Source organism: Mustela putorius, unplaced genomic scaffold, assembly GCF_011764305.1.
Source record: "Mustela putorius furo isolate JIRA1106 unplaced genomic scaffold, ASM1176430v1.1 tig00003972_pilon_pilon_pilon, whole genome shotgun sequence".
Taxonomy (NCBI): Eukaryota; Metazoa; Chordata; class Mammalia; order Carnivora; family Mustelidae; genus Mustela; species Mustela putorius.
In genome coordinates this window covers 20,917,179-20,945,142 of record NW_025422115.1, presented here as the reverse complement: position 1 = coordinate 20,945,142, position 27,964 = coordinate 20,917,179, and the positions used below count along the sequence as shown (strand labels likewise).

Sequence of the window (27,964 nt, the reverse complement as noted above, 5' to 3'; positions counted from 1 at the left end):
TGCTAGTAGATCGTGGGGGGAGGGAAGAAAGAGAAAAGCGGGGTGGGGGGAGTTCTAGCAGCCCGGGACTATAATATATATCTATTTATTATATGTCTTTCGGTTAATTCCTGATCTGAGGAGCGCTGTTTTTCACTCCCATGCGAAAGTCACCAGCGGGTAGGGCCTGATTGCTACTTTTCATGCATAGTTTTAGACACAAGAGGGCATTGTGACGTCGCGCCCGGCGGCGCCCAGTCGCAGGCCGAGTCCGGTAGCCCCACGTGGGGGCCCCGCACTCCCATTGGCCAGCGCAGGGCGAAGCTGCCACATTATTTTGTTACTTTTCAGTCCCTATTTGGAACTGCTCTCGCGGCAGTTCAGACCTCGTGCTCGTCCCCCTCGCCTGTCTGTGTGTGGTATCCGCAGGTCCGGGGCACTTTTTTGGGTGTGTGTGTGTGTGTGTGTGTGTGTTTGGTAGTGTGTGTTTGGGGGGTTTGTCGGGGCGCGGAGAGGACAGCCGGGCCGAGGGGAAGGAAGGAAGCCGCAGAGCTCCCGGGTCTCCGGCTGCGCTCTCCTGCCTGTGCGCTCCGAGGCGGCTGCGGTGGCGGCGCCGAGCGCTCCTCGCCGAGGACGCGGCGCTGGAGCTGGGAACAGCGAGGACCCATTTGCGGAGGCTTCCTGTGCCCGCTGGAGTTAGGATGCCAGGGCGGCTGATTTGCACCTACTGAGCCTGGAGTTTCCTCCTCGGCCCTGGGAAGGGCTTGCAGCGGCGGCGGCGGCGGCGGCGGCAGTAGCAGACGGAACAGCAGGCTCTCCTCTCCGAGGGGGGGCGTCGAAGCGCCCGCGCCGGGCTCCCGCCCTCACCCTCCGGCGCTCCTGCGGCCCCCAGCCACCACATCGGTGCTTGCCTCCTTCCTCTTCTCCACGAGCGCCGCCTCTGGGATCGGACCCGCGCGCCCCGGATGCTGGGGCAGCCTCGGCGCGCCCCCCTCGCGGCGCGAGGCGCTGAGTGATCCCGGAGGGGGCCCTCAGTCGCCCCAGGAGGGGACCCCGGCCTCGAGACCCCGCGCCGGAGCCACCGTGGAGACGACGATGTCCGCACAGCGCCCGGCTCTGAAGCGCTCCACGCAACTGGGGGAAGGCGGCCGGCCGCAGCCCGCCGAGCCCTAGGCGCACAAAGCCCGCGCCCGCCGCCCGGCCTCGGCGCCCGCCGACGACTTTGCCGCCTGCTCCGCAGCTCTTTGTCTCGACTTGGGGCGAGCGCCCGACTCTGGGATTTCGCTGCGAGAGCGGGCTGGGGGGGCCGGGGGCGAGCTCTAGGTTTCCCGGCCGCCCCCCGCTGGGGCTTGGCTCCCCCCTCCCCCGTACCTCCCCGGCCCGAGCTCTCGGCGCTTCTACGCTCTCGGAATCACGACCCCTCCCTGCCATGTATCCGCAAGGCAGACATCCGGTGAGTAATTGCAACTCGGTTTATTTAAGCATCTATCATGGCAGGGTAAACGAGGCAGTTTATCTGGCACCTCCATTTTGCTTGTTGCTACCTTTATGGGGTGTGTGTGTGTGTGTGTGTGTGTGTGCGCGCGCGCGCGCGCTCACACAAAGGGGATAGGGATGGGGGGGCGCCGTTGAGAGAGGAGGTTAATTCCGCCCGAGTGGCGCGGGGGGCTGCCCGTGTTCCAGCGGCACTGTTTGTTTTCACGCTGCCCCCCCCGCCCCCTCTCCCAACTCACCCAGCTGTCTCCCAGTCCCTGTCTTACTTGGGAATGGGAGCCCGTTGGTGCAGGGGATGCAAGCCCCGGCCGCCAATGGGGAGGGATATGGGGCGTCCACCGCCGCCTCCCCCTCCCCCCGCCTCGACGGGCAGCTGAGAAACTTGCTAGGAACGTTCTGGGCTGTGAGGGTGGCCTCTGGGTTGGGCGGGGGGAACCGGCAGAAGCCGCCGAGGGGCAGAGGCAGCCCGGAGCCCCATCTGACTCCCCCGCCCCCTCCCCTGTCTTGTCCTCGCGGACTCCAGGCTCCCCATCAGCCCGGGCAGCCGGGATTTAAATTCACGGTGGCTGAGTCTTGTGACAGGATCAAAGACGAATTCCAGTTCCTGCAAGCTCAATATCACAGGTAAGGCGGATGGGGGCCTCCCCGGGGCCGGCGGGGAGGGGCGTCCCCGCCACGGCTCCTGCCACCCCCAGCGGGGACGGTGGGGGCTCCCGACCCGGGGCGGCGGGGCAGCCCGGGCCTCCGCCTTTTGTTTCCCCTTTGCGAGAGCGCGGCGCCTTAACCCTTTGCTGCCCGCAGCCTCCCGGCTTTCCCGGCCGCCCGCTGGGCCCGCGCGAGGTGAGGATCGGTGTCGCGGGGGGCTCATTCCAGGTTCCGGGGGTCGCGAGCCGGGCCCCCCGCCCCCGTCCCCCGCGGCTTGGAGAAGTCCACGCGCTCGGCCGCGGGAAGTTTCAAGTTGTTTCACTCCCCTCCCGGCGGCGGGGAGCAGAGCCCCCTCCGCCCCGAGGCTGCGGGATGATCGAGGTACCCCCGGGGCGTCAGGAAGTAGCAAAGTGGCTCGTGGAGGCCCTGGCGCTGGAGCCTCGGAGGAGGCTGCGCGGGCTCCAGGCCTGAGCAGGCTCCTCCTGCCCTCGCAGCCTCAAAGTGGAGTACGACAAGCTGGCGAACGAGAAGACGGAGATGCAGCGCCATTACGTGATGGTGAGAGGCGGCCGCGGGCCTGGGGCGGGGGCGGGCCGAGGGCGGGGGTCCGGGGACCCTGCAGCGGGGTCCCCAGCACGCGGCGGCCGGCCAGCCAGCCGCAGGGTAGCTCTGGGAGCCGGTGTCAGCCGCAGTGTACCCCGACCCTCCACTTCTGCTGTCCCCCTCCACTAACCCCCCCACCCCCACCCCGCCTTAGCCCGGGCCACTTGCAGGAGGGTGGGTGAGAGGAGGGGCAGAAAGAGAAACCCCACTCCAGGCGGGGCGCTTGGACGCTACCTCTATGCCCCTTTCATTTGTGTTTTCAAGGTTTCCCAGAGGGCTGCTTGCCCTGTCTTGGCTAGTGAGATAGCATTGGATCAGCCCACGTCGGGTTGGAGGAATCTCTCTCTTAGAGACCTCCTGGGAGTGTTTGGAAACTTTGCTGCTTTGCAGCCCTGGGATCTGGCCAGAGTGGGACAGAAGCTCTCTCTGCCTCCCCCTGCCTCCCCCTGGGTTTTGTGAGCCTGGAGGAGCCTTTGAAAGCCCTTTGCCTCCATTCCCCTCCCTCCTCAGGGATACCCCAACTGGAGAATCTGGTCAGCCTTGGGGCAGGAGATTGATTCTCACCCGTTTCCCAGTGTCTGTTTCAGTGAGTTTCAATCTTCCGTTTGTGAGAAAACATGGAAGGCACTTAAGCGGCCTCCCTGCACTGCTTTTCACATAAGAGGCCTTCGACACATTGCTAAATAACTCTCAGAGGACAAGAGGGTCCCAGTGTACACACGATTCCCTGTTGAACCCGAACCTTGTATAAACAGGATATATGGCACATGGGATGCTTGTGGGAGGGGTTGGGCTCTGCTCTTCGCACTACTGCATGTATAATGTCCTGTAGAGGAGAGAAAAACACTCGCCCACTGTCAGCTCTTAAACCCATCTCTGTAGCTTGCTTCGGGTTTGGGCTGAACCCCTTTAGCAGACGTATCATAAAAGTATGACTTGGCCAGAAACCTGCCCCAAAAGCTGAGTTTGGAAAGTGAGCAGATCAGTGTGTTGCCTGTTAACGGTGATTCTTTTCACTTTTAGTACTACGAGATGTCCTACGGCCTGAACATTGAAATGCACAAGCAGGTAAGTGCTTTTCTTTCTAAAAAATCTGATGGTTAAAAACATATAAGCCATGGGTTTCTGATAGCCTCTCCTGTTTGAAAATGAGCCTAGTCCTTGTGTTCCTCCTACTTCCCCTTGAAGAGTGAACGGATCCAGTCTCCAAAATTCAGGGTCTGAGGCGTCGCTGATTTCTTGGACATTTTGAGGTTTTTAGCAATCAAGCTTGTGAAATTAGTCCCGGTTTTGGATCTTGGTGGACGATAAAGGAGCAAAAGTAAAGCTGTACCTTCAGGATCTGCTTTACAAACTCCTGAAGCCCAGAGTGGGGATTGCTGGCTGCTTTGAAATGTTTTAATGTAAAATTCTTGAGGGGAAACACAGGAGGGATATGTCTGTGTGTGTTTATGTGCGAAAATTTGATGTTCTACCTTGATAAGATTAACTTCAAGAGTCTCAAAAGCCAGGCTGAGCAGTCAGAATTTAAGGGCACAAGTCACTAAATGCTGAGAAATAGGAATCCAGGATGAACTACGGCTAAAATGCCTTGGAACCTTGCAGTTCCAAGGCCGCTTTCTCCTCTCCATCTTCATTTGAAGGCAGCTGGGTTCCCATTTTACAGAGAAGGAAGCTGAAGCGGAGAGGTGAAGTAACTTGCCCTGGGGCAGCCTCGTGGGGGCTGTTGAGATGGCTGGTAGTTGAGCTCAGCTTTGAAATCCTGAAGTCAAACCAGTTTCGCTAGTGTGCTGCTGTTTGATGGATATGTAAACTACCTCGAATTGTCACTCTTCTAATAACAGTATACCTCAAACCTAGCAAATACAAACAGCCTTTATCTCCGGTGCATATCAGTAACTAGTCCCAGGCGCTAGGCTGGGCTGTGGGAGAGGCCTGTTTGTGTATTTGTGTTCCAAGGAGAGGCTGCCTGTAATTTGGCTTGGCCAGAGATTAGAAGTGACTTGGCACAAATAAATGGCCCAGGCCGGTTGTTCTTTTTAACAATTGGTGTTCTTGAAATCTCAGAAGGCTGTTGACTCATTCTAGCCTTTGGTGACCGTGACTTGAATGGATTTTCTGCTTCAAAGGAACAGTCATTTACAAGGTCTAAATTTTGTTCTTTCTTCGGGGGGTGCACAGGGACCCAGGCAGGTGAGAAGGGCAGGTGACCCAGGAATGCTTGTAGATTGCCACCTGCTTTAGCGGCTTCCTATAAAGCTTTTTGAATCTGTGGTTTCCTTTCGGTACTGGAGGAGCCCCAGTGTTGGGTAGAGGGCAGCCAGAAAGGGGCCCGAGTTTTTGGAGCAAGGTAGGAAGCCAGTCTGTGGCTTCCTGAGGGATTATGAGCTCCTTAGGAAGGCGCAGGAAGGCTACCAGGGTCTTACTTCTTGAGCCATGGAAAATCATAAGCAGACACAGCTTGGTACGTAAGGATATTTCTCTTCAGAAGAATGAACTGGAGACAGGTTCTATCCACAAATTTTAGGTGGGACCAGCGGGATCTGACTCGTCCAGTCCGAATGCCTGCAGCAGCCCTGGGTTCTCAGGAGTTCAAGGATCTTGGGGTATCAGGCAAGGTGCCACCTCCTCCCTTTCTCCACCCCCACTCTTTTCCCCCTCAGTGCTTAGTATCTTGGGTGTGTTTAAAGAGGGTAATTGCACCCAGGTTTAAAATTTATAGCAGCAGTTATTCTAAGAGCTTCGTAATTAAGGTGTAATACGTTGTTGCATGTTGAGGTCTGCATGGGTGGTGTTCCCTAGTCTGTGAGTGGATGGTTCTTTGGCACAAAGAATCCATCTTGGCCGGTGGAGCAAAGGTGTTCCCCGGAGTCCTGGGGAGACTCTGAACTCTGGAAGAGTTAGCCGTCAGAACGCCTTCGGTGGTGGGGTTCGCCCCAAGAGCAGCTGTGTGCGTCTGGGACCTCTGGCGATTCCCCAGACTGAGCTCTTAGGGGGAGAATGCCTGAGGTTTGGCAACATAGTCTCACAGTCCTCCCAGCTGCTAGAGGCAGACAGATGGGATTCCTTGTGCCCTTTGTAGAGGCCAGGAAACTGAGGCTTCAGGGAGGCCAGTGGGGCAGAGCTGAGACTCCAGGCCACACCTCTGGATTGCCCCACTGAGCACTTTGACCCCACTCCCTGCTCCCCTTTGCCTTCCAGCTTGGCTTCTGAGCATGGACAAGTGTGCTCTGAGCGCCAAGGCCTTCGCAGGGTTTAGGGCACAGTCTTGCGTTGGGTGTAATCGCCCTGTGGCTATGGAGGAGCAAAGAGGCAAGAGGTGAAGAAACCGGGGCTGAGAAAGGCAGCCCTGACCTAATGAGGCCGGCCATTCCCTAGGCTTGTGAGGGTTCTGCAGAAGAAAGCCCAGCCACTAATTGTAGTGTGGGTCTTGGGTGCATTTGGCGGATGGTGGTTAGGCCTGAGCAAACAAGTTTATCAGCTGACCTGTTTAGCGGTTGACTGGTGTTTTATCTGCACACACAATCAAGTGACTGGAGTGCTTGAATTATTCATGCAGTGTCCTGCCCTCTAGACTTGACTGTTCGTGTGATTACATCTGCCTGGAACAAACACGCCGGATTCTTCATCTTTAAGCTCAGCAGTGGGGGTGGGGACTGGGTGTACCTTTATGTAATAGGTAAGGTCTAGAGCCAGCATCTTGGGAACTGGGGGGGGTCCTCAGCCTGCTCGCCCGCAGCGCCACACCCCCTCTTTCCACCAACCGTCAATACACACACACACACACACACACACACACAGACACACTTTTTTTTTTAAAGCTCTCCTTTGCTGTCTCTATGGGAAATGCCTATTGGGACACCTGGGTGGCTGAGTTGATTAAGTGACTGACTGCCTTTGGCTCAGGTCATGATGCCGGAGTCCCAGGATTGAGTCCCGCATCTGGCGTCTAGCTCCACGAGGAGTTGGCTTCTCCCTCTGACCTTCTCCCCTCTCAAATAGATAAAATCTTAAAAAAAAAAAAAAAGAAAAAGAAAAAAATGCCTATTAGTCGGGAACCTCAGGTTCCGCCAGCTGGGCCGCAATTATTGGGCAGCTGACAAAGTGTATCCAGCTGAGAGGTAAAACTCACTGGGGCTAGCTCCTTTCCTGGCTGTTTCTCTGTCTCCTCCTTGCTCTTTCTCCAAGCTGTCAGATCCCAGAGAAGTAATAAATGGATTTTCCTCCTACTCCTCTGCCTATCTCCTTGAGTATTGCAGAGCAAAGATTACAGAACCACGGGCCAGGCCTCAGGCTTCGAGGGGGTCACCCACCTTCTCCAAGCTCCGGCTTCCAGGCAGAATGTCAAGGGTGATACAACGAGGCCAGGGAGGCGATGGTGGCTGTCGAGCTCATCGGCTCCCATCCTGTTCCTGCTGAGGCTCTTGGTGCCAGCCACCATTCCCAAAGCCGGCTTAGAAAGGAGCGCCCCAGAGCACCTGTTGGGTGCTGGGTTTGAGGCCGGAGAAGCTGGGTCAGGCTGTCTTTACCTCCCCCACTCAGCACTGAGGTTTCAGAAGAGGACTTGAGGCATTTGGAACTCTGGGGCAGCTCCATGCCGATACCTAACAGTCCCCTTTCTTCTGTAAGCCTGAGGAGGAACCCTTCCTCCGAGTTTCCTTTGGCATCCCAGAACTGGGAGAGCCCTTTGGCTTCTCATCCAAACCTTCCATGTTACAGATGAGGAAACTGAGGCACAGGAGGGGAGCTGAGCTTGACTCAGTCACCCAGTCCCGAGTTAGTGCTGGGGCTGCTTCTGCAGCCTTCTGTCCCGTTCCCTGGGTCTCTGTTTAGCAGGACTTGAGAAGTAAAACATATTTACTAAGCCATTGCCCTCTGTGGCTGAGTATTCCTGCTTCTCTCTGCCTTATAATCTCAAAAGGCTCAAAGCTGGGTATACGAAAGTACAAAGTACCCCATTTCGGGTTGTATAACCTTATCAGCTGAACACTTTTTCCCATAGTCCTCTTCTGAATTGCCCGCTGTTTGCACAGCCAATGACTTGATGTGCGTAATAATAAACCCAGTGCATAACTAGCAGCCCCAGAGGGAAGGTTCGCTGGCGAGGTAAAGTGGTACAACCTGTGAACTTTTTACCCGAGGATACAGAAAACCACGAACATGGGGCTGAAGAAGGAGATGGCAAATTTCTGTCCCCTCCCCTCTCCATCCCCCCAGTAATTAGGGCCTTGGCTGGAAGGTCTCCAGGTACAAGTTGATGTTCTGTGACCATCACTTTAGCAGGTGCTGGTGGCCAGAGGGAACCAGCAGGTGGCGAGGTTACAGAGTCCACACCCAGGAGTGCCAGTCTCTGTGGCATCGGGATTGAGCTAAGAAGAGATCTGGACTAGTGTTTTCTTTTGGCATCCAGGCACCGCTCCTAGGCCCTGGTTTCCATCTAACCTTTCCCGGCTGGTCACTGTCGCCCAGGACAGTCTTCTAGAGTCCCACAGGTTCTCTCACTGCCCCGAGGGCCTGCCTTGGTCGGCTTTGGGGTCTGCTGAGCTCCAGGCCCCAGACTGCCTTCTACCCCAGTCTTCTCTGGACCTCTGGTCTTCACCTTCGAATGAGCTGTCTGAGCAGGGTTGGTGTGGTTCTCTGGCTCTTTCCCTTATCATTCTTTTGATCACTGGGATGGCCCAGGAGATGGGCACATGGATGGTTCCCCCCCTTACTCAAGGACACTGAGCCTGGGTTAGAAACCTGGCTTCTTAATAAGATTCCTTTAGTGAACTCTTCTAGGCCAGTGGCCCCCGCAGGGCACAGAGCTCTTCTTTCTCTCTTTGGATTCTTCCTCCTCCACTTAGTATAGGAAGGGCCTGGTCTTTGTGGAAGGCCCTTCATTTCCATTTTATCCTAGGAGTGTGCTGGTCAAGGAATGAGTTCCCTTTTCCCTCCTGCACAGGGAAGTGTTTTTAATCCAAATCTGTTTGTACAATATACTGGGACACAGGGGGGTGGCGAGAAGGTGGTCAAGGCCAAATCTCAGTGGGGTTTCCCCCTCTGCTGTGGCACACTCTGGCTGCCTTTCTCACACTTCATCATCTTGTTTCTGTAGCCATGGAGGAAACCCCTGGGCTGGGGTCTGTTACGCGCACTTAGCACGAAATAGGTGCTCAGGAAACACGTTGGTTTTCCTTTACTCCGAATTCCTCAGCTTTTCAGAGGGTGGGATTCCAGATTCCCTGAGCCCCAGCGGGAGGAAGTGAGGGTTTTAATTGTGGGTTGGCCCCCCAGCTCTGCAGGCTTCCTCCTACAGCTCAGCATCCAGCTTCTTCATCAGGAAAATGAGGGGGTTGGATGCCTGCCAGAGCAGTTATTAGGGGCTGGGATGTGCCGGGTGTGGGCTGGGGCCCGTTACACAGCCGAATAAGACACCATCCCCTCGCCTGGGCACAGTGAGGGAAGTGCTACTAATATGGCCCAGTCTCCCCGAGGAGCACCCAGGACAGGAGCGGGACAGAACGGCTTATTCATCCCCGGAAAGGGGAGTCAGCTCGGGTCCAGGAAGACTACACCGAAGGGCTGTTACCTGAGCCTTAAAGGGGGGCAGGGGTTAGGAGGAGGAGGAGGCTTCTCGGCTTCTCTCTCTCTCTCTCTGTCTCTCTTGGTGACAGCAGCTCTTGGAAAGGCCAGCGGAAGCACAGTCCACAAGTTGGGAATGGCGGTGGGCGTGGGGCTTCACTTGGGGAGTGAGGTGAGGTGGTGACATTTTGCAGCAAAGTGATCTCCCAGGCCTCTCTGCTCTCACACTCCCGCCTCAGCGGCTCCCTCTGTCCCCATATGGCTCTGCAGGGCTGGCCCATGTCCATCTGCCGACTAGGAGGGGGGGGAGGGGGGAGGGGGGAGGCGGTGAAGGCGGTGGGGGGCAGACGCCTGGGGCTGGCGGAGGCCTCTGGGCCCTGCTTCTCCACCCCTGCCTGCCGCTTTGACCTTTCTTCTCCAAAGTGGCATTGCCTCCTTCCCCCAGTGTGGGTAATTCTGTAATGACTGGTTCTGACCCACCCCTCCCCCATATTTAATTCTCATCAGCCGGCTCTCTCCACTTTGCTATTAATGATAGCAGCCAGCGAAATAGCTTTCAACATGCCATTGACAGTCTGGTTTAAGAGAGCACTTGAAGTAGTGCTAGACAGCTGAAAGCACCCATAATTGTGTACCAGAGTGAGAACTGCGTGCTCGAGGGCCTTGTTTTTATATGCTTAAAGGGACAATATCTTGTTTTCAACAAATGCTCTTGCAGACTCCGGGCCAAGATGCTGGCTCCTTCGCACGCCTCTCCTGTCCCCTGGCTTTTTCTTTCCTCTCTCTCGCCTTTCACACGACATGTTCCCCCTCAGGTTGGGGGCTGAGGAGAAACTTGGGGAAGGAGGTTTTTTCGGAAGGGCTGTTCTCCCCTGTGTGTGGATATGGAGTTCTTTTGTTGGCTAAGGATGTCACAGCCTGAGGAGGTGGGGTTAGGCTTCCAAGGGGCCCTCTGTGTCCCTAGGATTGGGGGGGGGACCTCTGTGGGGGCAGGCTCCACTCCTTGGAGAAGCACATCAGGGACCGTGGAGGCCTTGGCCCCTTTCAAATCAGATTCTGGGAGGCTGTTCATTGTGCAGAGGCCCCTCCAGAAAGCTCGAAGGTCCGTAGGGCAGGGACTCGCTCTTAAGTGGAGGTTCATGCAGGGCTTGGGGGCTTAACCAGGGGTCCCATCTTCTCAGCCCTGGGGATTTTGCCCGAGAACAAAATCTCCCTCCTCTCCACCCCAGCCAAGTTCATAACTGTGAAGATGCCACTCAGCCCTTTGGGCTGGAATCCCCCTCACCCCAAAGCTCCCCTTCACCAGTGGCATCCTTGGCGGGTGAAGACAGAACCAGGTTCCCAGGGGTGGGGCCTGGAGTCCGGCTGTGGCAAAGGCCAGGACTGTGTGTGGATGGGCTCGGCGTGTGTGTCCAAAGGGGCGTCCTCCTTTCACCCACCATGTGAGTGACACCACCAGGGGCCTGGGGTCCTGCAGCAGCTCGCCACCGCCACTGCCAAGTAATTCCAGCCGAGGGCCTTTGTGGAGGACTGAGCGTTTGAACGTCGTGATCTTCCAAATATCGTGACACTGTTGACTCTTGGTATTTCTGTTGCACTTGGTCGTTTGCAAAGCGGAGTAGACCTTGTCATCTTAGAGACCCCAGATAAGAGGCATTCAGGAGCAGGACAAACACACACCAAGAGGAGAGCCATCAGAGTATGGGGTGTGAGGACCTGGGTATATCCGGGGCACTAGAGGGCTGTGTTCATAACTGGATGGGGCAGCAGGGACTGGTGGGGCGGGGGGTGTGTGTGTGTGTGTGCGCGCGGAATGCTGTCTTTGTGAGTTCCCTGAGGGGTAGGACCATTTTGTATTCATTGGGGCTCCTGAGCCCTGCATGATTCTGGGCCCATACGGGGTGCTCAAATGTAAGTTTTACGGGGACTCGTGGAGGGCAACATTCTAGTTTGAGGTTCTCCCCTGACTCTGTAGAGCATTATGGACTTTCTGGGAAGGATATAGGTTTTCTCCGGCTTCTAAGAGAGATCTGTTGGCTGCAAAGTTGTGATTGGAGAAAAGAAGCATGAAAGTGTCCTGTTGAGCTTTTGTGTTAATGCGTCTTTAATACAGTTTAAGGGTTTTGTCTTGTTTTTGTGTTTTGTCTTGGTCTGTGGGCAGTTCAGTCGTACAAAGGGATGATAGGAGGTGGTGAGGAAAGAGATAGTGGGGAAGAAGATGATAAAGCAGAGATGGGGGAGGAAGGAATGAGGAAGAGAAAACATGCTGAATTGGGATTCCGAGAAGGAACCGAGTAGCAGGAAGGCGAGAGTCAGTGGCTCGGAGGTAAATTGGTAAACTGTGCCTGGCCTGCCTTGGACATCTCTTTGGCCGGGGAGTTCCACGTGCCACAGCCTTATCCTACTGCCCTTTAAATCCTTGCTGAGCACTGTTCACGCGCTTCAACTGTTTGTTGTTGTTATTGTCATTCTTTTAAAAAACGGAACGACATCTAGTCTAGCCCAGTGGTAGAAGTTCCTTTTTTGTTTGCCCCCAAAAGTGACATCTTCCCTTGCAAGGAGACTCAAACGAGCAAGAGTCCTTCCCACAGTCCTGCAGCACTGGGGGTGCCAGGAGCGCCTTGGGGACAGGGGAGGGGCAGGGAAGGGGTCTCCTCCTGGTTGGTTGTGAAGGCTTTGGTTCTGGACTCCTACACCACCCAGCTAGTCTCTGACCAGAAGGTTGGAGGAGGAGGGAGGAGGCCTTCTACCCGGTACCCAAATACTTGGCTAGGGAGAGCCCTCAACAGGTCCGTCCGGACCCCGAGTGTCAAACTGATTGTCGGGTCAAGGGCATGCTTGGTGAACCGGTGGCAATTTCTGCTAGGAAGAGCCGGGCAGTCTGGGGGAGACCAGTGGGTGAAGGATGGGAGTCAGTCCTTGGTCTAGGGTGGGGGGCAGGAAGTCTCCAACTTCCTGTGCAGGAAGAGGTAGGGCAGACTTGGCGAGCCCTGGAGCATAGGTGGTCCCAAGTGGTCTGGAGCGAGGGGCTCGGTGGCCTATGGGAACAGAGTGAGCACGAGACCCAGCAGGTGGAGGCCGTGAGTGGGCCAGGACTGATGGGCCCAAAGGAGCTTTAGCATCTCCTTAAACCCTTCCCTGTTGCTTTTCCTGGAAGCCGTGCCTTCCTCCGAGCCCCCTCACTCCTGGAGAGGGCAGCAGTCCAGTACTTACCTGGCTTTGCCTCAGGGCAGAAATCCTAACAGAGCGGTTGAGGTTGGTGGTTGGTGTTGCCCCCGGTGTCCTGTGTCCCACCACCCTCCTCAACCCTGAGGCCCTCGGAGAGCAGGTCTGCTCCTGCTGGAGTCCTCTTACTGTTGGCTTGATGCCAGCCTCTCGTGCGCAGTATACAGCCTGTAGGGACTACTTAAAGGGAGTGGGTACAGTGCTTTCTAGATACCATTCTCTCTCACACTGTTTGAGTTTCTCTGTTCTCTCACCTGTGTCAGACCACATTTCCACAGGGACCTCCTCTACTTGACGTTCCCTCATTTTCCCCCTGCCCGGGCTCCGCAGTGGGGACTGGTGTCTGTCCCTGTTAAGACTTTCTCCTGACATCTTTGTGCCGGTGCTGAATTCCGAGTTTCTCCATCAGAAGCCACTGGTTTTCAGAGGGGTGTCCTGGCAGTCCCGTGCTGAGCACCAGCTGCCAGGAGGTGGTCAGTCCTGGTGGCAAAGCAACAGGCGTAGGAGTCAGACAGCCTTGGATTTGAGTCCCCCATCAAGACCCCCTGGCCATGTGACCTGGGGCTGACCATGGGACCTCTGTGAACTTCAGTTTGTATTGGGGGGAGAATGGGAACCCCTGCCTGCCAAAACAGTGCCAACCGGGATATGGCTACCATGCCTGAGGAACTGAGTTTGACATGCAGTCGTAACTAACAACTTAGTTACAAATTTTTAAGTAACCACTAGCCCCACCTCCTCTGTCTGACCCCTCAGTTACAGGCAGCGCTAGGAGGAGTGTGTGTCGCGTGATGGATATACAGTGACTGTTTCGCACAGTCCCCAGCGTGTAGGAAGGCCTCAGCAGTGTCCTCTCTCAGCAGGACGTAGTGCCACAAGTTGCGAAGACCTCCAAGAGTGAGGCTGAGATCCTTGGGGTTGTGGATGTTGTAGGACTTCCTAGAACCCTGCCATGTGTGGCTGGCTGGCCCTGCATGCAGCTGTGAGCACAGATGTCTGCAGAGGGTCAGGCACTGGCTTGTGGTTCCCAGTAGACCGGGAGCAGGTTCAGAACCAGAAACTCAGTCTGTTTCACTCCTGGCCGGACCGCTTGTCTCCCAGGCCATATCAAGGCATGGTCTGCCCACATGGCTGCCTTCAGGACACGCACCTGAATGTGCTTCAGGACTTAGATTCTGGGCCTGGAAAGACCCCAGACAAGGCCTTGAAGAATTGGGTAGGTTTGGGGCCCCCCCGTGCACAGATTGGGCTGTCTCAGTATGGGCATTATTGACATGTGAAGCTGGATAATTCTTTGCCGTGAGGCTGTCCTGTGTTCCCCAAGGTTAGCAGCACCTCTGGCCTCCACCCACTAGTTCTCAGGAGCACTGCTCTCCTTGTGACACCCTTAACTGTTCTCTAGACATCGCCAAGGGTCCCTTGGGAGGCAAAATCACTCCCCAGGTGTAAACCCTTGGTGTCAGGGGAAGAAGTCTGGCTGGAGAGCTGAGAGAATTGGTTGCCACTGTCTAGCTTTGTGACCTAGGGCAGTTTCTTGCCTTCTCTGGGCCCAGCTTTCCTTGTCTGTGAACCGAGATGTTGAATGCGGGGGTGGAGGTTTGGGAGGCGGTCCCATCTGACCCATGAACAAATTTCTAAGTAACCGTCTTGATCTTTTCGGCCTGTGATCCTGCCATCCTTGTCTGGGGGAAGAGACCCTTTCAGTCTAAGAGGGATGGTCTTGCTTATTGGCTGTGAACTTGGTGGTGGGTGGCTAGAATGGGGCTCTGTGTCTGCCCACAGTCCGCCTGTCCCCTCCCCCGACACCTCATTTTCCTTTCCTGCCACCCGGATTTCCCCGCGAGCCTCTGTCCTTACAAAGTCCTAGCCAATGTTCCATTTGTAGTGCTGACCTTAGGGGGAGACCCCCAAAATTTAACGAGCTGCCTCTGCAAGGGTAATGTGACTTTTACAGCCTGTTGAGGGGCAAAGGGAGATTTGCATAATGTTCCAAGGGGGATTAGGTGGCTGGGGGTTGCCATGGCAACCCCACAGGGATGAATTGAGAATTTTTCCTCCTGGCAGGAGTTGGCCAATGGAGTCTGGGAAGGTGGGGGAGGGAGGCAGAGGGTTATCTGAGGGGAAGGAGGGGACCAAGGGCTCTAGGGATGGGGGGGGCGGTTGGTGGCGCCTGGAATGAATGGGCGGTGTTGGGGGAAGGTCTAATCGGCAAAGGCTTTCCCTGTTCTGTCTACACAAGCAAGCTCTTTGAGGGCCATCCCCTGGAGTGGGGGTGGGGAGCAAGCAGAGTTTAATGTGTTTGGGAACCAAGAAATTAAAGTGAACAAATATTTAAAGATTATTGGATCTTGTTAACAGGAAACCCGGTGGATGGAAATTGAGAGTCTGAGAAATGAAAGTCGTGGAGTCTGAGAGCCAGGGAGGGACTGGGCTGTCACCTCGGCCCAGTTCCCTCCCAGGGAGTGGTGTCTAACCCTTGTCCCTGTTAGGTGGCCATTGAATGCTCCTAAGGACAGGATGTTCACTTTCACACACACCTAATTCATTTTTGAGAGCTCTGATGACTCCTGCACCCCGATCTGCCTCTTTCATGCAGTGGGAACTGAGGCCTGAGTACGGGACAGACCTGGGACTTTGCCTTGCCAACTCTTCTGGGGTCAGTGGCCTAGATGCCTCTTCTCCCGCCTCTCTCTCCACAAGCTCTTTCCCCTTCCTTGCTGGACTTCACCATTCCCAGTTCCCTTACTCCCTAGACTCTTGGAAGAAAGTGCCAGAGATTTCTGGTAGACAGAGGAAGGGAAGGTGGGATTCCGTCCAGGGTGGCACATGGAGGGTCATGTCCCAAGCCGGGCACCCTGGAGTCTCTTGCCTTTCATCTGTCTTAGCTGGGTGGGGGCACGTGTGTCGAAGGTTCCTTGCCATCCTTACCTGCGTGAGGGGCATGGGGGCTATCGCCAAGTGCCAGGTCCAGGCTGGCCACAGCCAGTGTCCTGTCCCGTTCCCTCCCTCAGGAGGCAGATCCTCAGGGTCACACGGGGCTGGGCCTTTTCTTATATCCAGCCCTCCTGGCATAAAGAATTCAGCAGGCTTCCACAGAAGGCATAAATATTTAATGGCATTGTAGTTATATATAATTTGATCAATATGTCAGTGCTAAAAGGGCCTTTATGGAGGCTCACCTATCATTGAGTGATCCGTGATGGAAACCCTCCCGGCCCCTCCAGAAGCAGGGGCCATTATCTCCCTGGCCTGCTGAGTGGATCATTTATTTGCCCCCTTCTTTAAGACCCTGGATGCTCCTTTCCCGTAGAGCCTGTGGCGGGGCTGGAGCGGGGCTGGGGAACCCCGTCCTGGTGTTTCCTGGAGGTGTCACCCCACTTTGTCCCTGGACTTCCCTCCCGCTGGTGATAAAACAGCCACTTGCTTTCTTTCAGAGTTGTCTAAGCCCTGACTGAGGAGAAACTGCCTGGCAAGGAATTTCATGGTCTAGTCCAATAATTGAGGGCCTATCAATTTAGAATTGCCTGGGACATGAGATGGGATATTTTAAGTTAAAAACACTCAGGCACATTGTTCCAGAATCTTTGAACATTTGATTGCTTCGTGGTTATGGCACCCGGCTGCCGCGGCCGCTGCCTCCCACCCCTCGTGCCCCTCTCAGTTTAATTTGAGATGAAGCAGACTCATCTGGAATACCCCAGAGCTTCAGTCAGAGAACCTGGTAATACCTGATTAAAATCCAAGAACCGTGGAGTCCCACCCCCTACCCCAAACATGCATGTTTCTGGAGGAGAAGGTCCCGGGCGAGCAGGATGAGCCCTTCCTACCGTGGCTGCACGGGACTGACAGATGGCGTGTCGCTGCTGTTGACCCCTCTGTGCTATGAAGCCTGGTCCTGGGGACTGAACTCCAGGCAGCAGCAGCCCAGCCACATCATGAAGTGCCTCTCTCTCCTTCCTCATCACCCTTTAAATTCTTGCCATGCTCTCGATTCCTACGCTGTATTGAGGAAGGACAAGTCACAGCGCCCTTCAGGAACCGTTAGCAGGCTGAGACACAGGGACAACTCCCGGATCTTCCAAGTTACCTCTCTGCCGCCCTGTGTCGCAGACAACGCAGTGGGACCCCGGAGGAGGGTAGTGATTTGCCCAAAGCCACACAGCTAGATGGAGGCAGGGCTGGGGGTTGGGGGGTGGGAGCCAGCTTGCTTCTTCATGGCTGTGGGTCATAACATGCTCTTTAAAGTGCCAGGGTTCTTCCTCACCTTGTTTTTATGGAGCTGAGGTTACAATGATGTATGTATTCCCAAAATCCGGCAGGACAGACAACAGGGCAGTTTGAAATAAATAGCAGGGAGACTGTTGGGTGCAGGGGGCTGTGGACTGGGTTGAGCAGTCAGCTACATTTTCAAGAAAAAGAAAGATGGAGGGTGCGGCCAAAGCCTGGCCGGCTGTGGAAGCCCAGGAGCAGGAGACTGGGGGGTGAGAACCAAGACCAGATTGAGGCTGGCGTCTTTTGGCGTCCTGGGTCTGGGGGCTGTGGCTGGAGCGTGATGGGAGGAGAGGCAGGGCCTGGGGGTGCTGAAGGACCCTCTGTTTCCAGCAAGATGGTTGCAGGTCCTGCTTTCCTGAGACGATCACGGCGTGCCCAGGAGCTAGGCAGGCGCACTGAGCAGATTGCTCCTCGGGAAAGTCACTTGCCCCCCGCCCCATCTTGTTTTTCGTCATTTATTAGCCTAACCATTTCACCGGAGACGCTGGGCAGATGTTACTCCTTGTGCCCAGTTGGGAGCACAGATTCTGAATCTCGCAGGGTCTCTGGGCACATGTCTCCGAGCTGCTTCTGTCTGTGTCTGCTAGATTAGCTCCTTCCAAGGAGCAGTGTTTTCCCACCAGCCAAGCTGCCTTCTTTGAACCACACTTGAAAAGAAACATTCAAAGTCTGTGCCCGCCTCCCCAAACGCCTCTTTCCAAAGGCAGCGGTCTCCCCGCCTCCGGCCCCTACCTTCTCCTAGGTCCGCATCTGAGGGACCTCACTCAAAGGCGATGGCTTTGGGCGACCCATGTGGACCACATGCAGCTGCCTTATTGATAACATGGTGCCCTGGGTTGCCAGGAGGAGTTTTCCAGTGTGTGGTCTGGTTCCAGTTTGTGATTTGTGACCTGTCCTAATTGTGGAAGTCACATGTCTTAATTTCTTTTCCCCCCTTTCTTGGAACTGAATGTTTAGGGCTTATTTGTGTTGGACCAAATGCTGTTTTAACAGCTGTTCTAATCGGAAATGCTGTCAATGATTAACCCTGACAGTAGTTTTTCTTTCAAAATTACTTCTCCAAGCTCTCTCAAAATGTCCAAATCAGGCTTCTTGGTAGGAAGTTGTTTAGTGTGGTTGCTTCATTGCTGGGCGGGCCTCCGTTTCCCCATCTGAAACATGGAGCTGCTCATTGGAAGGGCCTTCCCTGGAGGGTGTTATGAGCTCTCATGTGGGAAGTGCTTGGGGGCAGCTGGGGTGGTGCATGGTAACGGTCATGATGGTTGTTGTTGTGAAGAGTTGCTCTGTCCGTCCAGCTTACATTTCTAGGAGCTTCCCCTCTGGGATCACCACCCTCCAAAAAATCAGTGTTAAGGAAAAGTCCTTGAGGGGGATAGTCCCGTCCATTCTTCGTGCACTGGTGTGCGGAGCCCATTCCACACACAGTCACAGAGAGATGGGGCAGTCACAGAGAATGGGGCAGTCACAGAGAGATGGGTAAGGTTTACTCCCTGCTTCTGCTGTTTGTGGAGGCCAGCAGGGGAGTGTCACTCCAAGGCAGGGGAATCACCCTGCAGTGACAGCTGGGAGGGACTGAATGGGTGTGGAAAGCCCACCCCAGGCCCGGACCCAGGGACAGGGAAGCCCTACTTTACTATAAACACTGGCCAAGTGTGCTTCCTCTACCCCAACCCACCCACTCTCTGCCCACTTCCCAACCCTGTTTCATTCTGTCTTATGCAGTTAGGCCTTCCTGGAATTTGGGCTCAGGAAAGGGCCCGAATGCCCATATCCCAGGGCTCCAGAAGGTTCCCTGTCTGTGTGGAGCGGTTCTGATGTTTGTGGTCTTGGGAGGTAGGTGAAGGAGGCAGGAACTGCTTCTAGTGGGGGTGGAAGGGTGACACTGGGAACTTGCTCAGAGCCACCTGGTGGCCTGGGAGGCCAAGGCTGGAGCTGGGCACAGCTACAGGAAATCTCAGCAGGTCCCTTTTCCTTATAACTGGAAGATGCTGGACTCCCGACCACACCCTGCAGGAAGATCCCACCTGGACAGAAGCTGTGGCCACATGTTGGCTAAAGGGTATGGGGAAGGGGAAGTCCAGCTCCTTTTCATATTTTGCCTGGAACTTCCAAGACCCTGACTGACACTTGACCTATTTGCTAGTGGAAGTAAGCAACAGATGGGAGCCCATTTATAACCACCTGCCCCAGAGGTTGTGTGAGAGCTGGAGCTGCTGTGTAGGCCAGAGTAACTGGGAAGGTTCAGAGCCTGCCTGCTGCCCGCCTTCCTGGCTCAGGGTTTGGGAGGGCAGCAGCCAGAGACCCATGGGGATGGCCGTGCCTCACCCTGTTGAAGGGTGCCTGTCTGCCCCACCTCCCACTTGTATGTACGTCAGCATTCCGTCCACTGCCACCCTGGCCACAGATGTCGCCCACCATGGGCCAGGCCCAGATCTGCACCCAGGGGGGCCTTCGAAAATCAGTGCAGGGTGGCTAGTGATACTATACACCTACTGTGTGCCGGGCACTGCTGTGCTGGTTGTTGGTGGTAAGAGGCCTTTGGACCAGTGAGCCTGGGTGGTCTAATTTATGTCTGTTTCCCGTTTTTGATACGTCCTTCTGTTCTGATGGGGCACATGAACATCTGACAGTTGAAGGACCGTGTTACCCTTTGCAATTTTGGACTGAGATGTAGGGGATTGTTCTAGAACTCCTGCCAGATACAACCTTGATCCTGTTTCCTTCCCCTTCCCCACTGTCAATCAAGAGAGGGAGGAACAGGGGCGCCTGGGTGGCTCAGTGGGTTAAGCCTCTGCCTTCAGCTCAGGTCATGATCTCAGGGTCCTGGGATCGAGTCCCGCATCAGGCTCTCTGCTCAGCGGGGAGCCTGCTTCCCTCTCTCTCTCTGCCTGCTTCTCCATCTACTTGTGATTTCTCTCTGTCAAATAAATAAATAAAATCTTAAAAAAAAAAAAAAAAAAAGAGAGGGAGGAACAGAAATGAGGAAGGATCCTGTTTGGAAGAGAAGATACTGTTTGAGAGAAGAACTCTTCCCACTTACTTAGATTAATAATTTATACAGTAATTACTTAGTCATCTTCCTAGATTCCTTACAATATAAATGATGGGTATCTAGTGGGTCAAGCCCAGAGATGGTGCACAGAACAGCTCCGTACAGCAAAGAAGTATCTGGCCTCAATGTCAACAGCAGTGAGGCAGAGAAGCCCTGGTGTCCAGTGTCCTTACTGGAGCGTACCCAAACGGCAAATGGGGTGGTAAGGCCCAGAGGGCGTAGCTAGGGGAACGCTCTCTCTCCACCCTGGAATTTGGAAGTGGGACCCATTACTGGCATTCAGTGGGTCATTCGGTCCTTTAACAAAGAATTGTTCCACCCCATATGCCCACAGTGGGCAACTCTGGCCCTGTCCCGAGGATCGGAGTGTTCCAGGAGAGGACCAGTCCCTGGACCCCACCCAAGACTCCCCCATGGGGTAGACAGACTGTCCCCATGTTGGAACCTGCCTGCTGTGGCCGGCAGCCCCAGGATGTAGGGCCACCCTAGCCCATTCCCTCTCTTGGCACTTCCCCAACCAGACAGGTCCTCCTTAGTGGCAGGGGGCTAGAGAGAGGTAGGGGGTGCTAGCCCCAGGAATTCTCCCAAGGTCCGCACTCTGTTTGTAAGCCTTCAGACAGTGTTGTTTTTATTTTAAGTGCACCAGATTTCTCATTGAGAGCCATTTGACACGCAGATGATCAGAGATTTTTAAAGGCTGTTGTCATGGTTTTGTTTCTGGAAGATTGCTGTGTGCTGATGAGAGCTTTGAAGTCTGCGCTGGGACCCCGGTCCTGGGGGCCTCGGGATTCAGCAGGAGCTGAGGAAGGCAGTCTGTCCTGAGCCCTGTCTGTCAGGCTATTCCTTCCTGTCTGGACAAAGTTAACCATTGGGCTCTATTTTTTTTTTTTTTTTTCCCAAACCACTCTGGATCTGAGATCGGGGGTTCACATAGGACAGGAGTGGGAGAAGCAGTTGGTACTTACCTAAATATGATCTTGGCTGGCATGATGGGGGTGGAGCAGAGAAGGGCTCAGCTCACGATCTACTTCTAGGAAGGATTGGGGTTCCAACGACTTACCTGTGAGCAGCTGCTACAAGAAGGCAGTGTTGTAACCTTAAGATGGGGAGGCACTCATGGTAGGATTTCAGGCTGCATGGGGGAGGGATCTGTCTGGTCGGGGAGAGGCCGAGAGAGAAGTGGAGTGGGCTGAAGGAGACCCTCGAAGGCACCTGTGGCCCTGGGGACTTCCGGTCACCTGCTTCATCTGAGCTGGACAACCTGTCTAGCTGTTGCCATTGGGAATGACCAAGTCCTCACCACTGTGCGCTGAACTCGGATAATAGGTTTTACTGGGGTGTACGGTGGAGGGCACCGGGGGGTGGGAGTGGTTCTTGTTTTATTTATTTATTTATTTTTATTTGTTTTTAATTAGGGCTTCCATCCAGAGCTGGCAGATTCTCTGGTGTGAGCCACACATGTAGACTCCCCTCTGAGGAAATCGGAGCTCCCCAAAGCCCAGGCAGCCCGCCTGGGGGAGGGCCACGGATTCAGCAAGGCCTCCTGGCAGGGGGCCTGATGGGGGGGGTCTGTGGCTTCAGGGGAGTGTGCATTGACCCCTGTGCAACATTTCGGCAACTCGATGTATCTGCTTGTACTTCACACCGTCTCTCTTCTTTTGCAGACAGAGATTGCGAAGAGATTGAACACGATTTTAGCACAGATCATGCCTTTTCTGTCACAAGAGGTAAGACCTTTGCTCTGCATCTTTCTCGTCTTTTGAGTGCAATGCCTCCTGGTGTCGCCTGGGTCCCCCTGGAGCCCCAGCCCCTATTCGTTCATAGGGACTGAAGTTAGCAACCTGGGGTTTTAGAGAAAACACTCCAGCACATCAGAGGGAGTGTTGGCTCGTTCTTCTGGTAGAACTGGTTGGTTCTCTGCCACTTCCTGAGACTAAGGAGGATCCCAGCCTGTGATGGGACTAGCAATGGGCAGTGGGTGCCCTCTTTGCCTCCCGCCCCCCCATCCAAATGGGCATTCCTAAATGCCTCTGAGTCTCTCTGTCCCATCTCCAACACCTGAAAACATCTAGGAGCAAGACGCCTGGCCACATAGTGCGAAGGGGCACACGCCATAAAGGGAATGCGTACCCAAGGGGGACTCCAGCCCCTAGGACAGAGGGTCCTCCCTGGAGGCATGATCAGTCAGTCATACTACCTTCTAAGCATGCCTTCCAAGAGACCGCCACCTGAGGCCTGGACGGGGCTAATGGGTGAGACAAGGGAAGCGTCTCCAAGGAGTCCCCTTGGGGCAGGTCAGACAGGTGAGCTGTCTTTCCAGCATAGCTCACTCCAGCTGGGGCAGGCCCCAGCCACCCCGCCAGCTCCCTTCCAGAATTCTAGGTTTCTTGATTCAGAGCAGCAACCCATAAATGATGGCGTCCAAAACACGACCCACTGATGTCCTAGAGCTCACAGCCCAGTAGGGGAGACAGGTGCACATGAAGCAGATGTTACCCCAAGGCCGAAGGGAATGAATGCACCAAAAAAATATGTACTTTTCAGAGTGGTTTTAGGTTCACAGCAGCCCACGGGTGGAAGGTCCAGAGCTGTTCCCAACATCCCGCCCCAGAGCGTTGTATTTATTACTCTTGATGAACCCGCATGGACCCATCGTGACCATTCCCAGTCCCTGCTTGATTTAAGGGTTCACCATGCCACTTTTTCTTTCTCTCTCTCCAAACACATCTTCGTTTTCCTCTTTACGTGACTAGGGATTGTATATCTGTAAAATCACATACCTCACTTCTGAACTCCTTGACTGTAGAGTGCCACTCTCCTGACTCGGCACGCACTCTAGCTGCGTCTCCTAAAACATGGGAACACCCTTCTATGTGACGATGCTGTTCCCGCATTTAGAACATTAATGGGGGCTAGCCTCTCCCACTCGGCTCCCATTCGAAGGCGCGGAAGGACTTTTTTTTTGTACGTGTGGTGAGAGGAGACGGGTGACTGACAGGCATGTTTGGGCTCATTTCTGTTGAAACTTAAAACAATGTGCGGGAAGTGGGGCTTGAACACGCGCTCTTTGAAAAGTGTTTAAAAACAGAAGGTAGAAAGGCCCCACCTGTTTCAGGGGCCTCCTCTGCCTCATGTGGGGGCCCCGTCCCTGCCTGGCCCCAACGGTCCCCGGTGCCCCCTTCGGTCGGGAAGACAGTGCAGCTCACCCCTCCCTGTTCCCTCCAGCACCAGCAGCAGGTGGCCCAGGCGGTGGAGCGTGCCAAGCAGGTCACCATGACGGAGCTAAACGCCATCATCGGGGTACGTGGACTCCCCAATCTGCCTCTCACCGTGTGTATAGCCCTTTTATTCCTTTCATTTACCATAACCAGAGATCGACCCTGACCTTAGCTGGCCTCAAAGGATGGCGGGCCCAGGGCTTCAGCTTCACATGGCTTAGACCCATCTGGGGCTCTCACCCCATGATCTCCCCAAGTGGACGGCTTATCTGACATGCCTCAAATCCACCTCTAAACTCTCCAGCCCTAACCTCCCCCAGCTTTTGGTGTCCCCTCACCCCGTGGGTTGGGGGGGCAGGCTCTGAGATAACCGTCAGACCTAGCTGCTCCTCAGGGCCTCCCCGGGGGGCCCTGTCTGCCCTGTGTCCCCCTCTCTGGCAAAGGTCTGCCCTTCTTTGGCCAGCTGAGATCAGAATTATCTCTGTTGTACTGTGGATCTGAAATGTGCTGTGGAATTTGGGTTGGGGCCTTCCTGTGCCATGCACTGAGCTGCCTGACTGTGTGATTGGTGCGCCCTTGTGAATTCCAGCCGGGATATTCTGGGAGTCCTGTCTCACCGGGAGTGGGAAAAATACCCAAGACCGCTTTGTGAGGTCCACTTCTGGTTGGACCCCTCCGTGGAAGAAGGAAGCCGGATCTCTCCTCTTCTGGATCCCTTTCTGGCTTGCATCTTGAATGCATTTCGTGGATTCACAGAGCATCTCTCTCCTGCTTTGGTGTGAGGCTAGGGATATTTAAGAGAAGCAGCTGAGGACAAAGTTTTTGCATGTCCCTCTGGGCAAAACTCTTAGCCTCAGGTGTTTCCTCCACCTTTTGTCCCTAAAGTGAAAGAGGGTCAGGGGGCTTCTGAGCGATATAAACTCCAGGACACGCACCCTGGAGCTCTTTTCCATAGGTCTGGGGGTGGGGCTGGGAATGTGTGTTTCTGAAGTTTTCCAGATTTTTGTGAAGCAGTGGCCCAAATGACTGACGTCTGGGACCCTGCTTGGTCCTCATTTCTCTTTTGTTCTCCTGTGAGGTCATGATTTTAAGGTGGAACCGATAGTCCCAGAATGTTCTGCTTGGTGGGATAAAGAATAACTCTTAGGTTTTCGGTCTGGGGCAGAAACCCCAAAACATACATTCTAGTTACGGTTCTTTTCTGTATGGCCTCTGCAGGTTCTGTCTCTTCCCAGGCCTCAGTTTCTGCATCTGTTCAAGGAGGGAGTGGACCATCTTCTGGGGCCACATGTGCAGGGAGGCTGGGGGCAGAGGAACAGAGGGATGCTGGTGGCTTCTGCTGCTCTGTCGTCCTGCTGTGGGGACCTGTGACGGTGACCAGTTTCTGTCCTGGTCTCAGCCCCGTGGTGGCCGCTGAACGCTGCCGCGAGAGGGCATGGAAGCATTCGCCTGGTCCAAAGCCTGGCAATGTTTGGGGGGAGCAGAGCAGAGTCCAGAAAGAGGACTGTGAGTAAGTGGTTTGTGCCTTTAGCCATTAGGCTGGGAGGCGGCACCCTGATGGGGAAACTGTGCTTTCATAAAGTTTATTGTCCCTGAGATCAGCCAGCCTGAGCCTCTTCAGCCTTGACACTGTCAAGTTTGGGGCCGGATGCTTTGTTGTGGGGCCTGTTCTGTGCACTGTAGGATGTAGGATGTCTAGCAGCAATGCTGGCTTCTACCCACTGGATGCCACTGGAACCCAAAAATGTCTCCAGATGTCAGCCAAATGTCCCTGAGGGGTGGGGCCTCCCTGGTTCACGGATCTTGCCAATGCCCGTATTTCACAGAGAGGGGCAGTGATTCGAGGATGGGCACAAAGTCAGCCAGAGGCCTGAGGGCTGACTCCCAGCCCCGGGCTCCCTCCCTGCTCCACTCACTGGTCAGCCCGCCTGCAGCCCCTGGGGGCCTTGGTCTCAAGGACCAGTTCACGGCTGGCTGGCTGGCTGGCTGGCGCGGTGGTGGTGTGGCGGCTCTCCAGCAGCGGTGGAAAGAGGCCCCAGGGTGGGAAGTGCGCCGTGGGTTCTGTCCTCCGAAATTCCTCCTCTTCCAGGTCCTCGTCTCAGTCCCCTTTCCAGGCCAAGCCCTCCCGCCTGTGCAGTGGCCCCGGTAGGTGCCCCCTCTCCCACTCCTGCCTCCCTCTTTGGAATTAAAATCCTCTTATGAAAATAACTTTTTTCTAAATTCTAAGAAAAGAGTGAGATTGGGGAGGAAGTGCAGCTTGGATTAGCTCCACTTCCTTTAAGTAGTATTTAGGAAGCTACAAGTTAGGTCAAGGCAGCTCGAGGCAGATATTGGAATTCAATTAAAGCCAACGAGTGGGGCCTGTGACCCCCATTTCCAAGGTAATTGCTTCTCCGGCTCTGAGTGAATGCAGCCGTCGGCCTGTCATTAAGCAGGAGGCCGTCTCATCGCCGCGCCTGACAGAGCCTCACAAGGCAGAAATTACGGACAGCTGAGGCCTGCTCACACCGGGGAGCCGGGCCTGACTGCACTCTGGGAAGAAGGGGCGGCTCTGCTCCCTGGGAGGAGTGGGGCGAGGGGGCTGGCTGCTGTGAGCTGACCGGGGAAGGTGGGGTGGAGGTGGGGGGCGGGGGGTGCACCGCAGGGCCGGGGTTCTGGCCCCATTGGTAAGGCGCGGTGCAGGGACGGGCCCAGGAGGCTCTCAATAGCAACTGGTGGCTTCTCCCCTCACCCCATGGTGGTGTTGGATTTGCCCGTCCAGAAGGAGAAGTAGTCTGGCCGCCTGGTCCGGGAACTAGGATGGCTTTGGGCAAGGCCATCCAGAGTTCCTCCAGGCCTTAGTTTCTCCAGTTGTGACCAGACGGAGGAGGGCTGGGTAAGTGTCCTAGAGTGTGCCTGCTTCAGTCGGGTGTTTCTGGCTGTCTTGGGCATGGGGTTGAAGGAGACTGAGGTCATGTCTTGGTTCCATAGTGCAGTGTATCTGGTGTGGGCACCTGTCCTGGCTTATTTATCACACGAAGTAGAGTATTTCTAGGGTCTCCTGGGGTGGAAGACTCGGAACCGCCATCAGGCTGGTGTGAAGGGAGCGGGGGACAAAGGGGCAGATGGGGGGAGCTCAGGCTTGCTGGCCCAGCACACCCCCTCTCTGGGGAACTCAGGTATTCCCCATGGGCCCAATGATCTGTTACTGTCGACCCCGTACTGTGCTAGGGCCCTGTGTCTTGGATCCACATTATTATGACAGGGGTCCTCAAAGAGTCAAGGTCCCTATGCATGGGGGCGGGGCACGGGGAGCCTTGTCCCTGGAGCAGCATCTAGCGGAAGGCCTCCCTAGGCCGATTATAGACCCTGTGAGCTGACCTAGCAGCCATTTCCAGAATCCTCCTTTTCCATCGCTCTGTGCTGGCCCAAGATCATTGAACTTGACGGGCGGCGTGGCCTTTACCCCATCCGCCCACTGACAGTTTGGTCTGTATTCCCTTAGAGATTCATTAGCGGAAGACATGTTCTAAAGTGTTGATTTGATGGGGCGGGGCTGGGGGGGAGGGGGAGGAAGAGGGAGATCACAGCTTGTTGCAGACACTCGGTATTCTAAAGCCCTTCCTGAGGGTTTTGCATTCACTCCGGGATGTAGATGGGCAGGATTCACTTGACTGAGTTTTCCAGGAGGAAGAAGGTAGCGAAGGGCATGCTTCAGAATGTATCAGTTTGTTTTCAGGCCGGCGGCATGGAGGGGAGAGGGCATGCTGGCGCTCAGTCCGGGCTGTGCTTGCCTCCCCGAGCCAGTCCCCATCTCCGAAATAGGATAGCAGGCATTGTTGGGAGCTCTCAAAGCTATCTCAGCACGGAAGCGCGGTCCAGTGCGGAGCTGTGGGGGGGCCCCCAGCCATGCAAGTAGCAGGAACAGGGAAGGCCCAGGGATGCTCCCCCACATCCTGGGGAGGCTGTAAGTGTCCATTTTATGCAGACAGACCTCTGGGTTTCTTCTGGTGGGTATCCTTAGTGGGTCTGGGCTTTGGAAATGCTTGGACAACTTCACTAAGTTTAACCCAAATCATGAACCTGAGAAGTGAAGCATTAAATCAGCCAGCAAAGGCATTACAGCATGATGTGCATAATCCAATTACCCGTACTCGGGAAGGAAGCCCCGTCAGCCTCTCCTGTAAGCGGCCCTAGCTTCTGAGCCCAGGGCATTGGCACTTGACACACGTGAAGAAAGGCACACACTTAGGGCCCGTGGGCCGCCTGCTTCGACGTGCTTGTGTTCTGGCATGAAATATTACGGGAGGGAGGAGTCCTCCAGAGCGGGCTTGGTTCCAGGCACTTAGCCGGTATTTGGAGGTTGATGGTGGTTGGGGGGTGCTGGTGACTTCCTCTCCCATCCCGGTATTGGAAGTAGTAGCAACTGGAAACAGGCTAAAGCGAAGTGGTGAGCTCCATCCCTTCTTGAATGGCGGACTCGATTCCATGTCTCCCCGCTTGTTACCCCCCCCCCCACACACATGGCAATGTATTGCAGCACAAAGTCCTCTGAGGTCAGGACGGGCCATAGGGGATTGAAGTGCAGCCTAAGGCCAGCTGCCGCGCCCTGTCTGCCTGTGGAGGGGCTGGGTCGGTGACACGGAACAGCAAGGCAAGTGCATCGTTGCCAGCCAGCAACCCCTGCCCTGCTGGGGAGAAACTTTTGTTTCACTCTCTTTTTTGCAACCAAGACTGTGATGAGCAGACCCCACCCCACCCACGCCCAGTAAGCGCTAGCATCTGCCCTCGCCCCAAGAGATAAGCCTTGGAGGCCAGGGCTTCCATCCTTACTTCCTGAAACCTGCAGGGCCACTCCCAACTCTGTCTTCAAACTGGGCAAAGGACACCTCAGGGGACTTTCTGGCTGCACAGGGGGTGCTTTTGTACTTGA

At 55.2% G+C, this 27,964-nt stretch overlaps 1 protein-coding gene across 13 annotated transcripts in view; it reads left to right on the top strand.

Moving 5' to 3' along the window:
• The first annotated feature begins 318 nt into the window (after positions 1–318).
• TLE3 (TLE family member 3, transcriptional corepressor) overlaps positions 319–27,964 on the top strand; it is a 47,117-nt gene continuing 19,471 nt past the window's right edge. For 7 of the 13 annotated variants that reach the window (XM_045070810.1, XM_045070809.1, XM_045070808.1 and 4 more), the window contains exons 1-6: positions 319–1,432; positions 1,997–2,097; positions 2,613–2,676; positions 3,745–3,789; positions 21,499–21,561; positions 23,060–23,164. In XM_045070810.1, coding sequence (XP_044926745.1) covers positions 1,409–1,432; positions 1,997–2,097; positions 2,613–2,676; positions 3,745–3,789; positions 21,499–21,561; positions 23,060–23,164 — 402 coding nt within the window. In that variant the 5' untranslated portion in view covers positions 319–1,408. The remainder of the gene's footprint in view (positions 1,433–1,996; positions 2,098–2,612; positions 2,677–3,744; positions 3,790–21,498; positions 21,562–23,059; positions 23,165–27,964) is intronic. The other 6 variants (XM_045070812.1, XM_045070811.1, XM_004758331.3 and 3 more) reach the window with 1 other exon arrangement.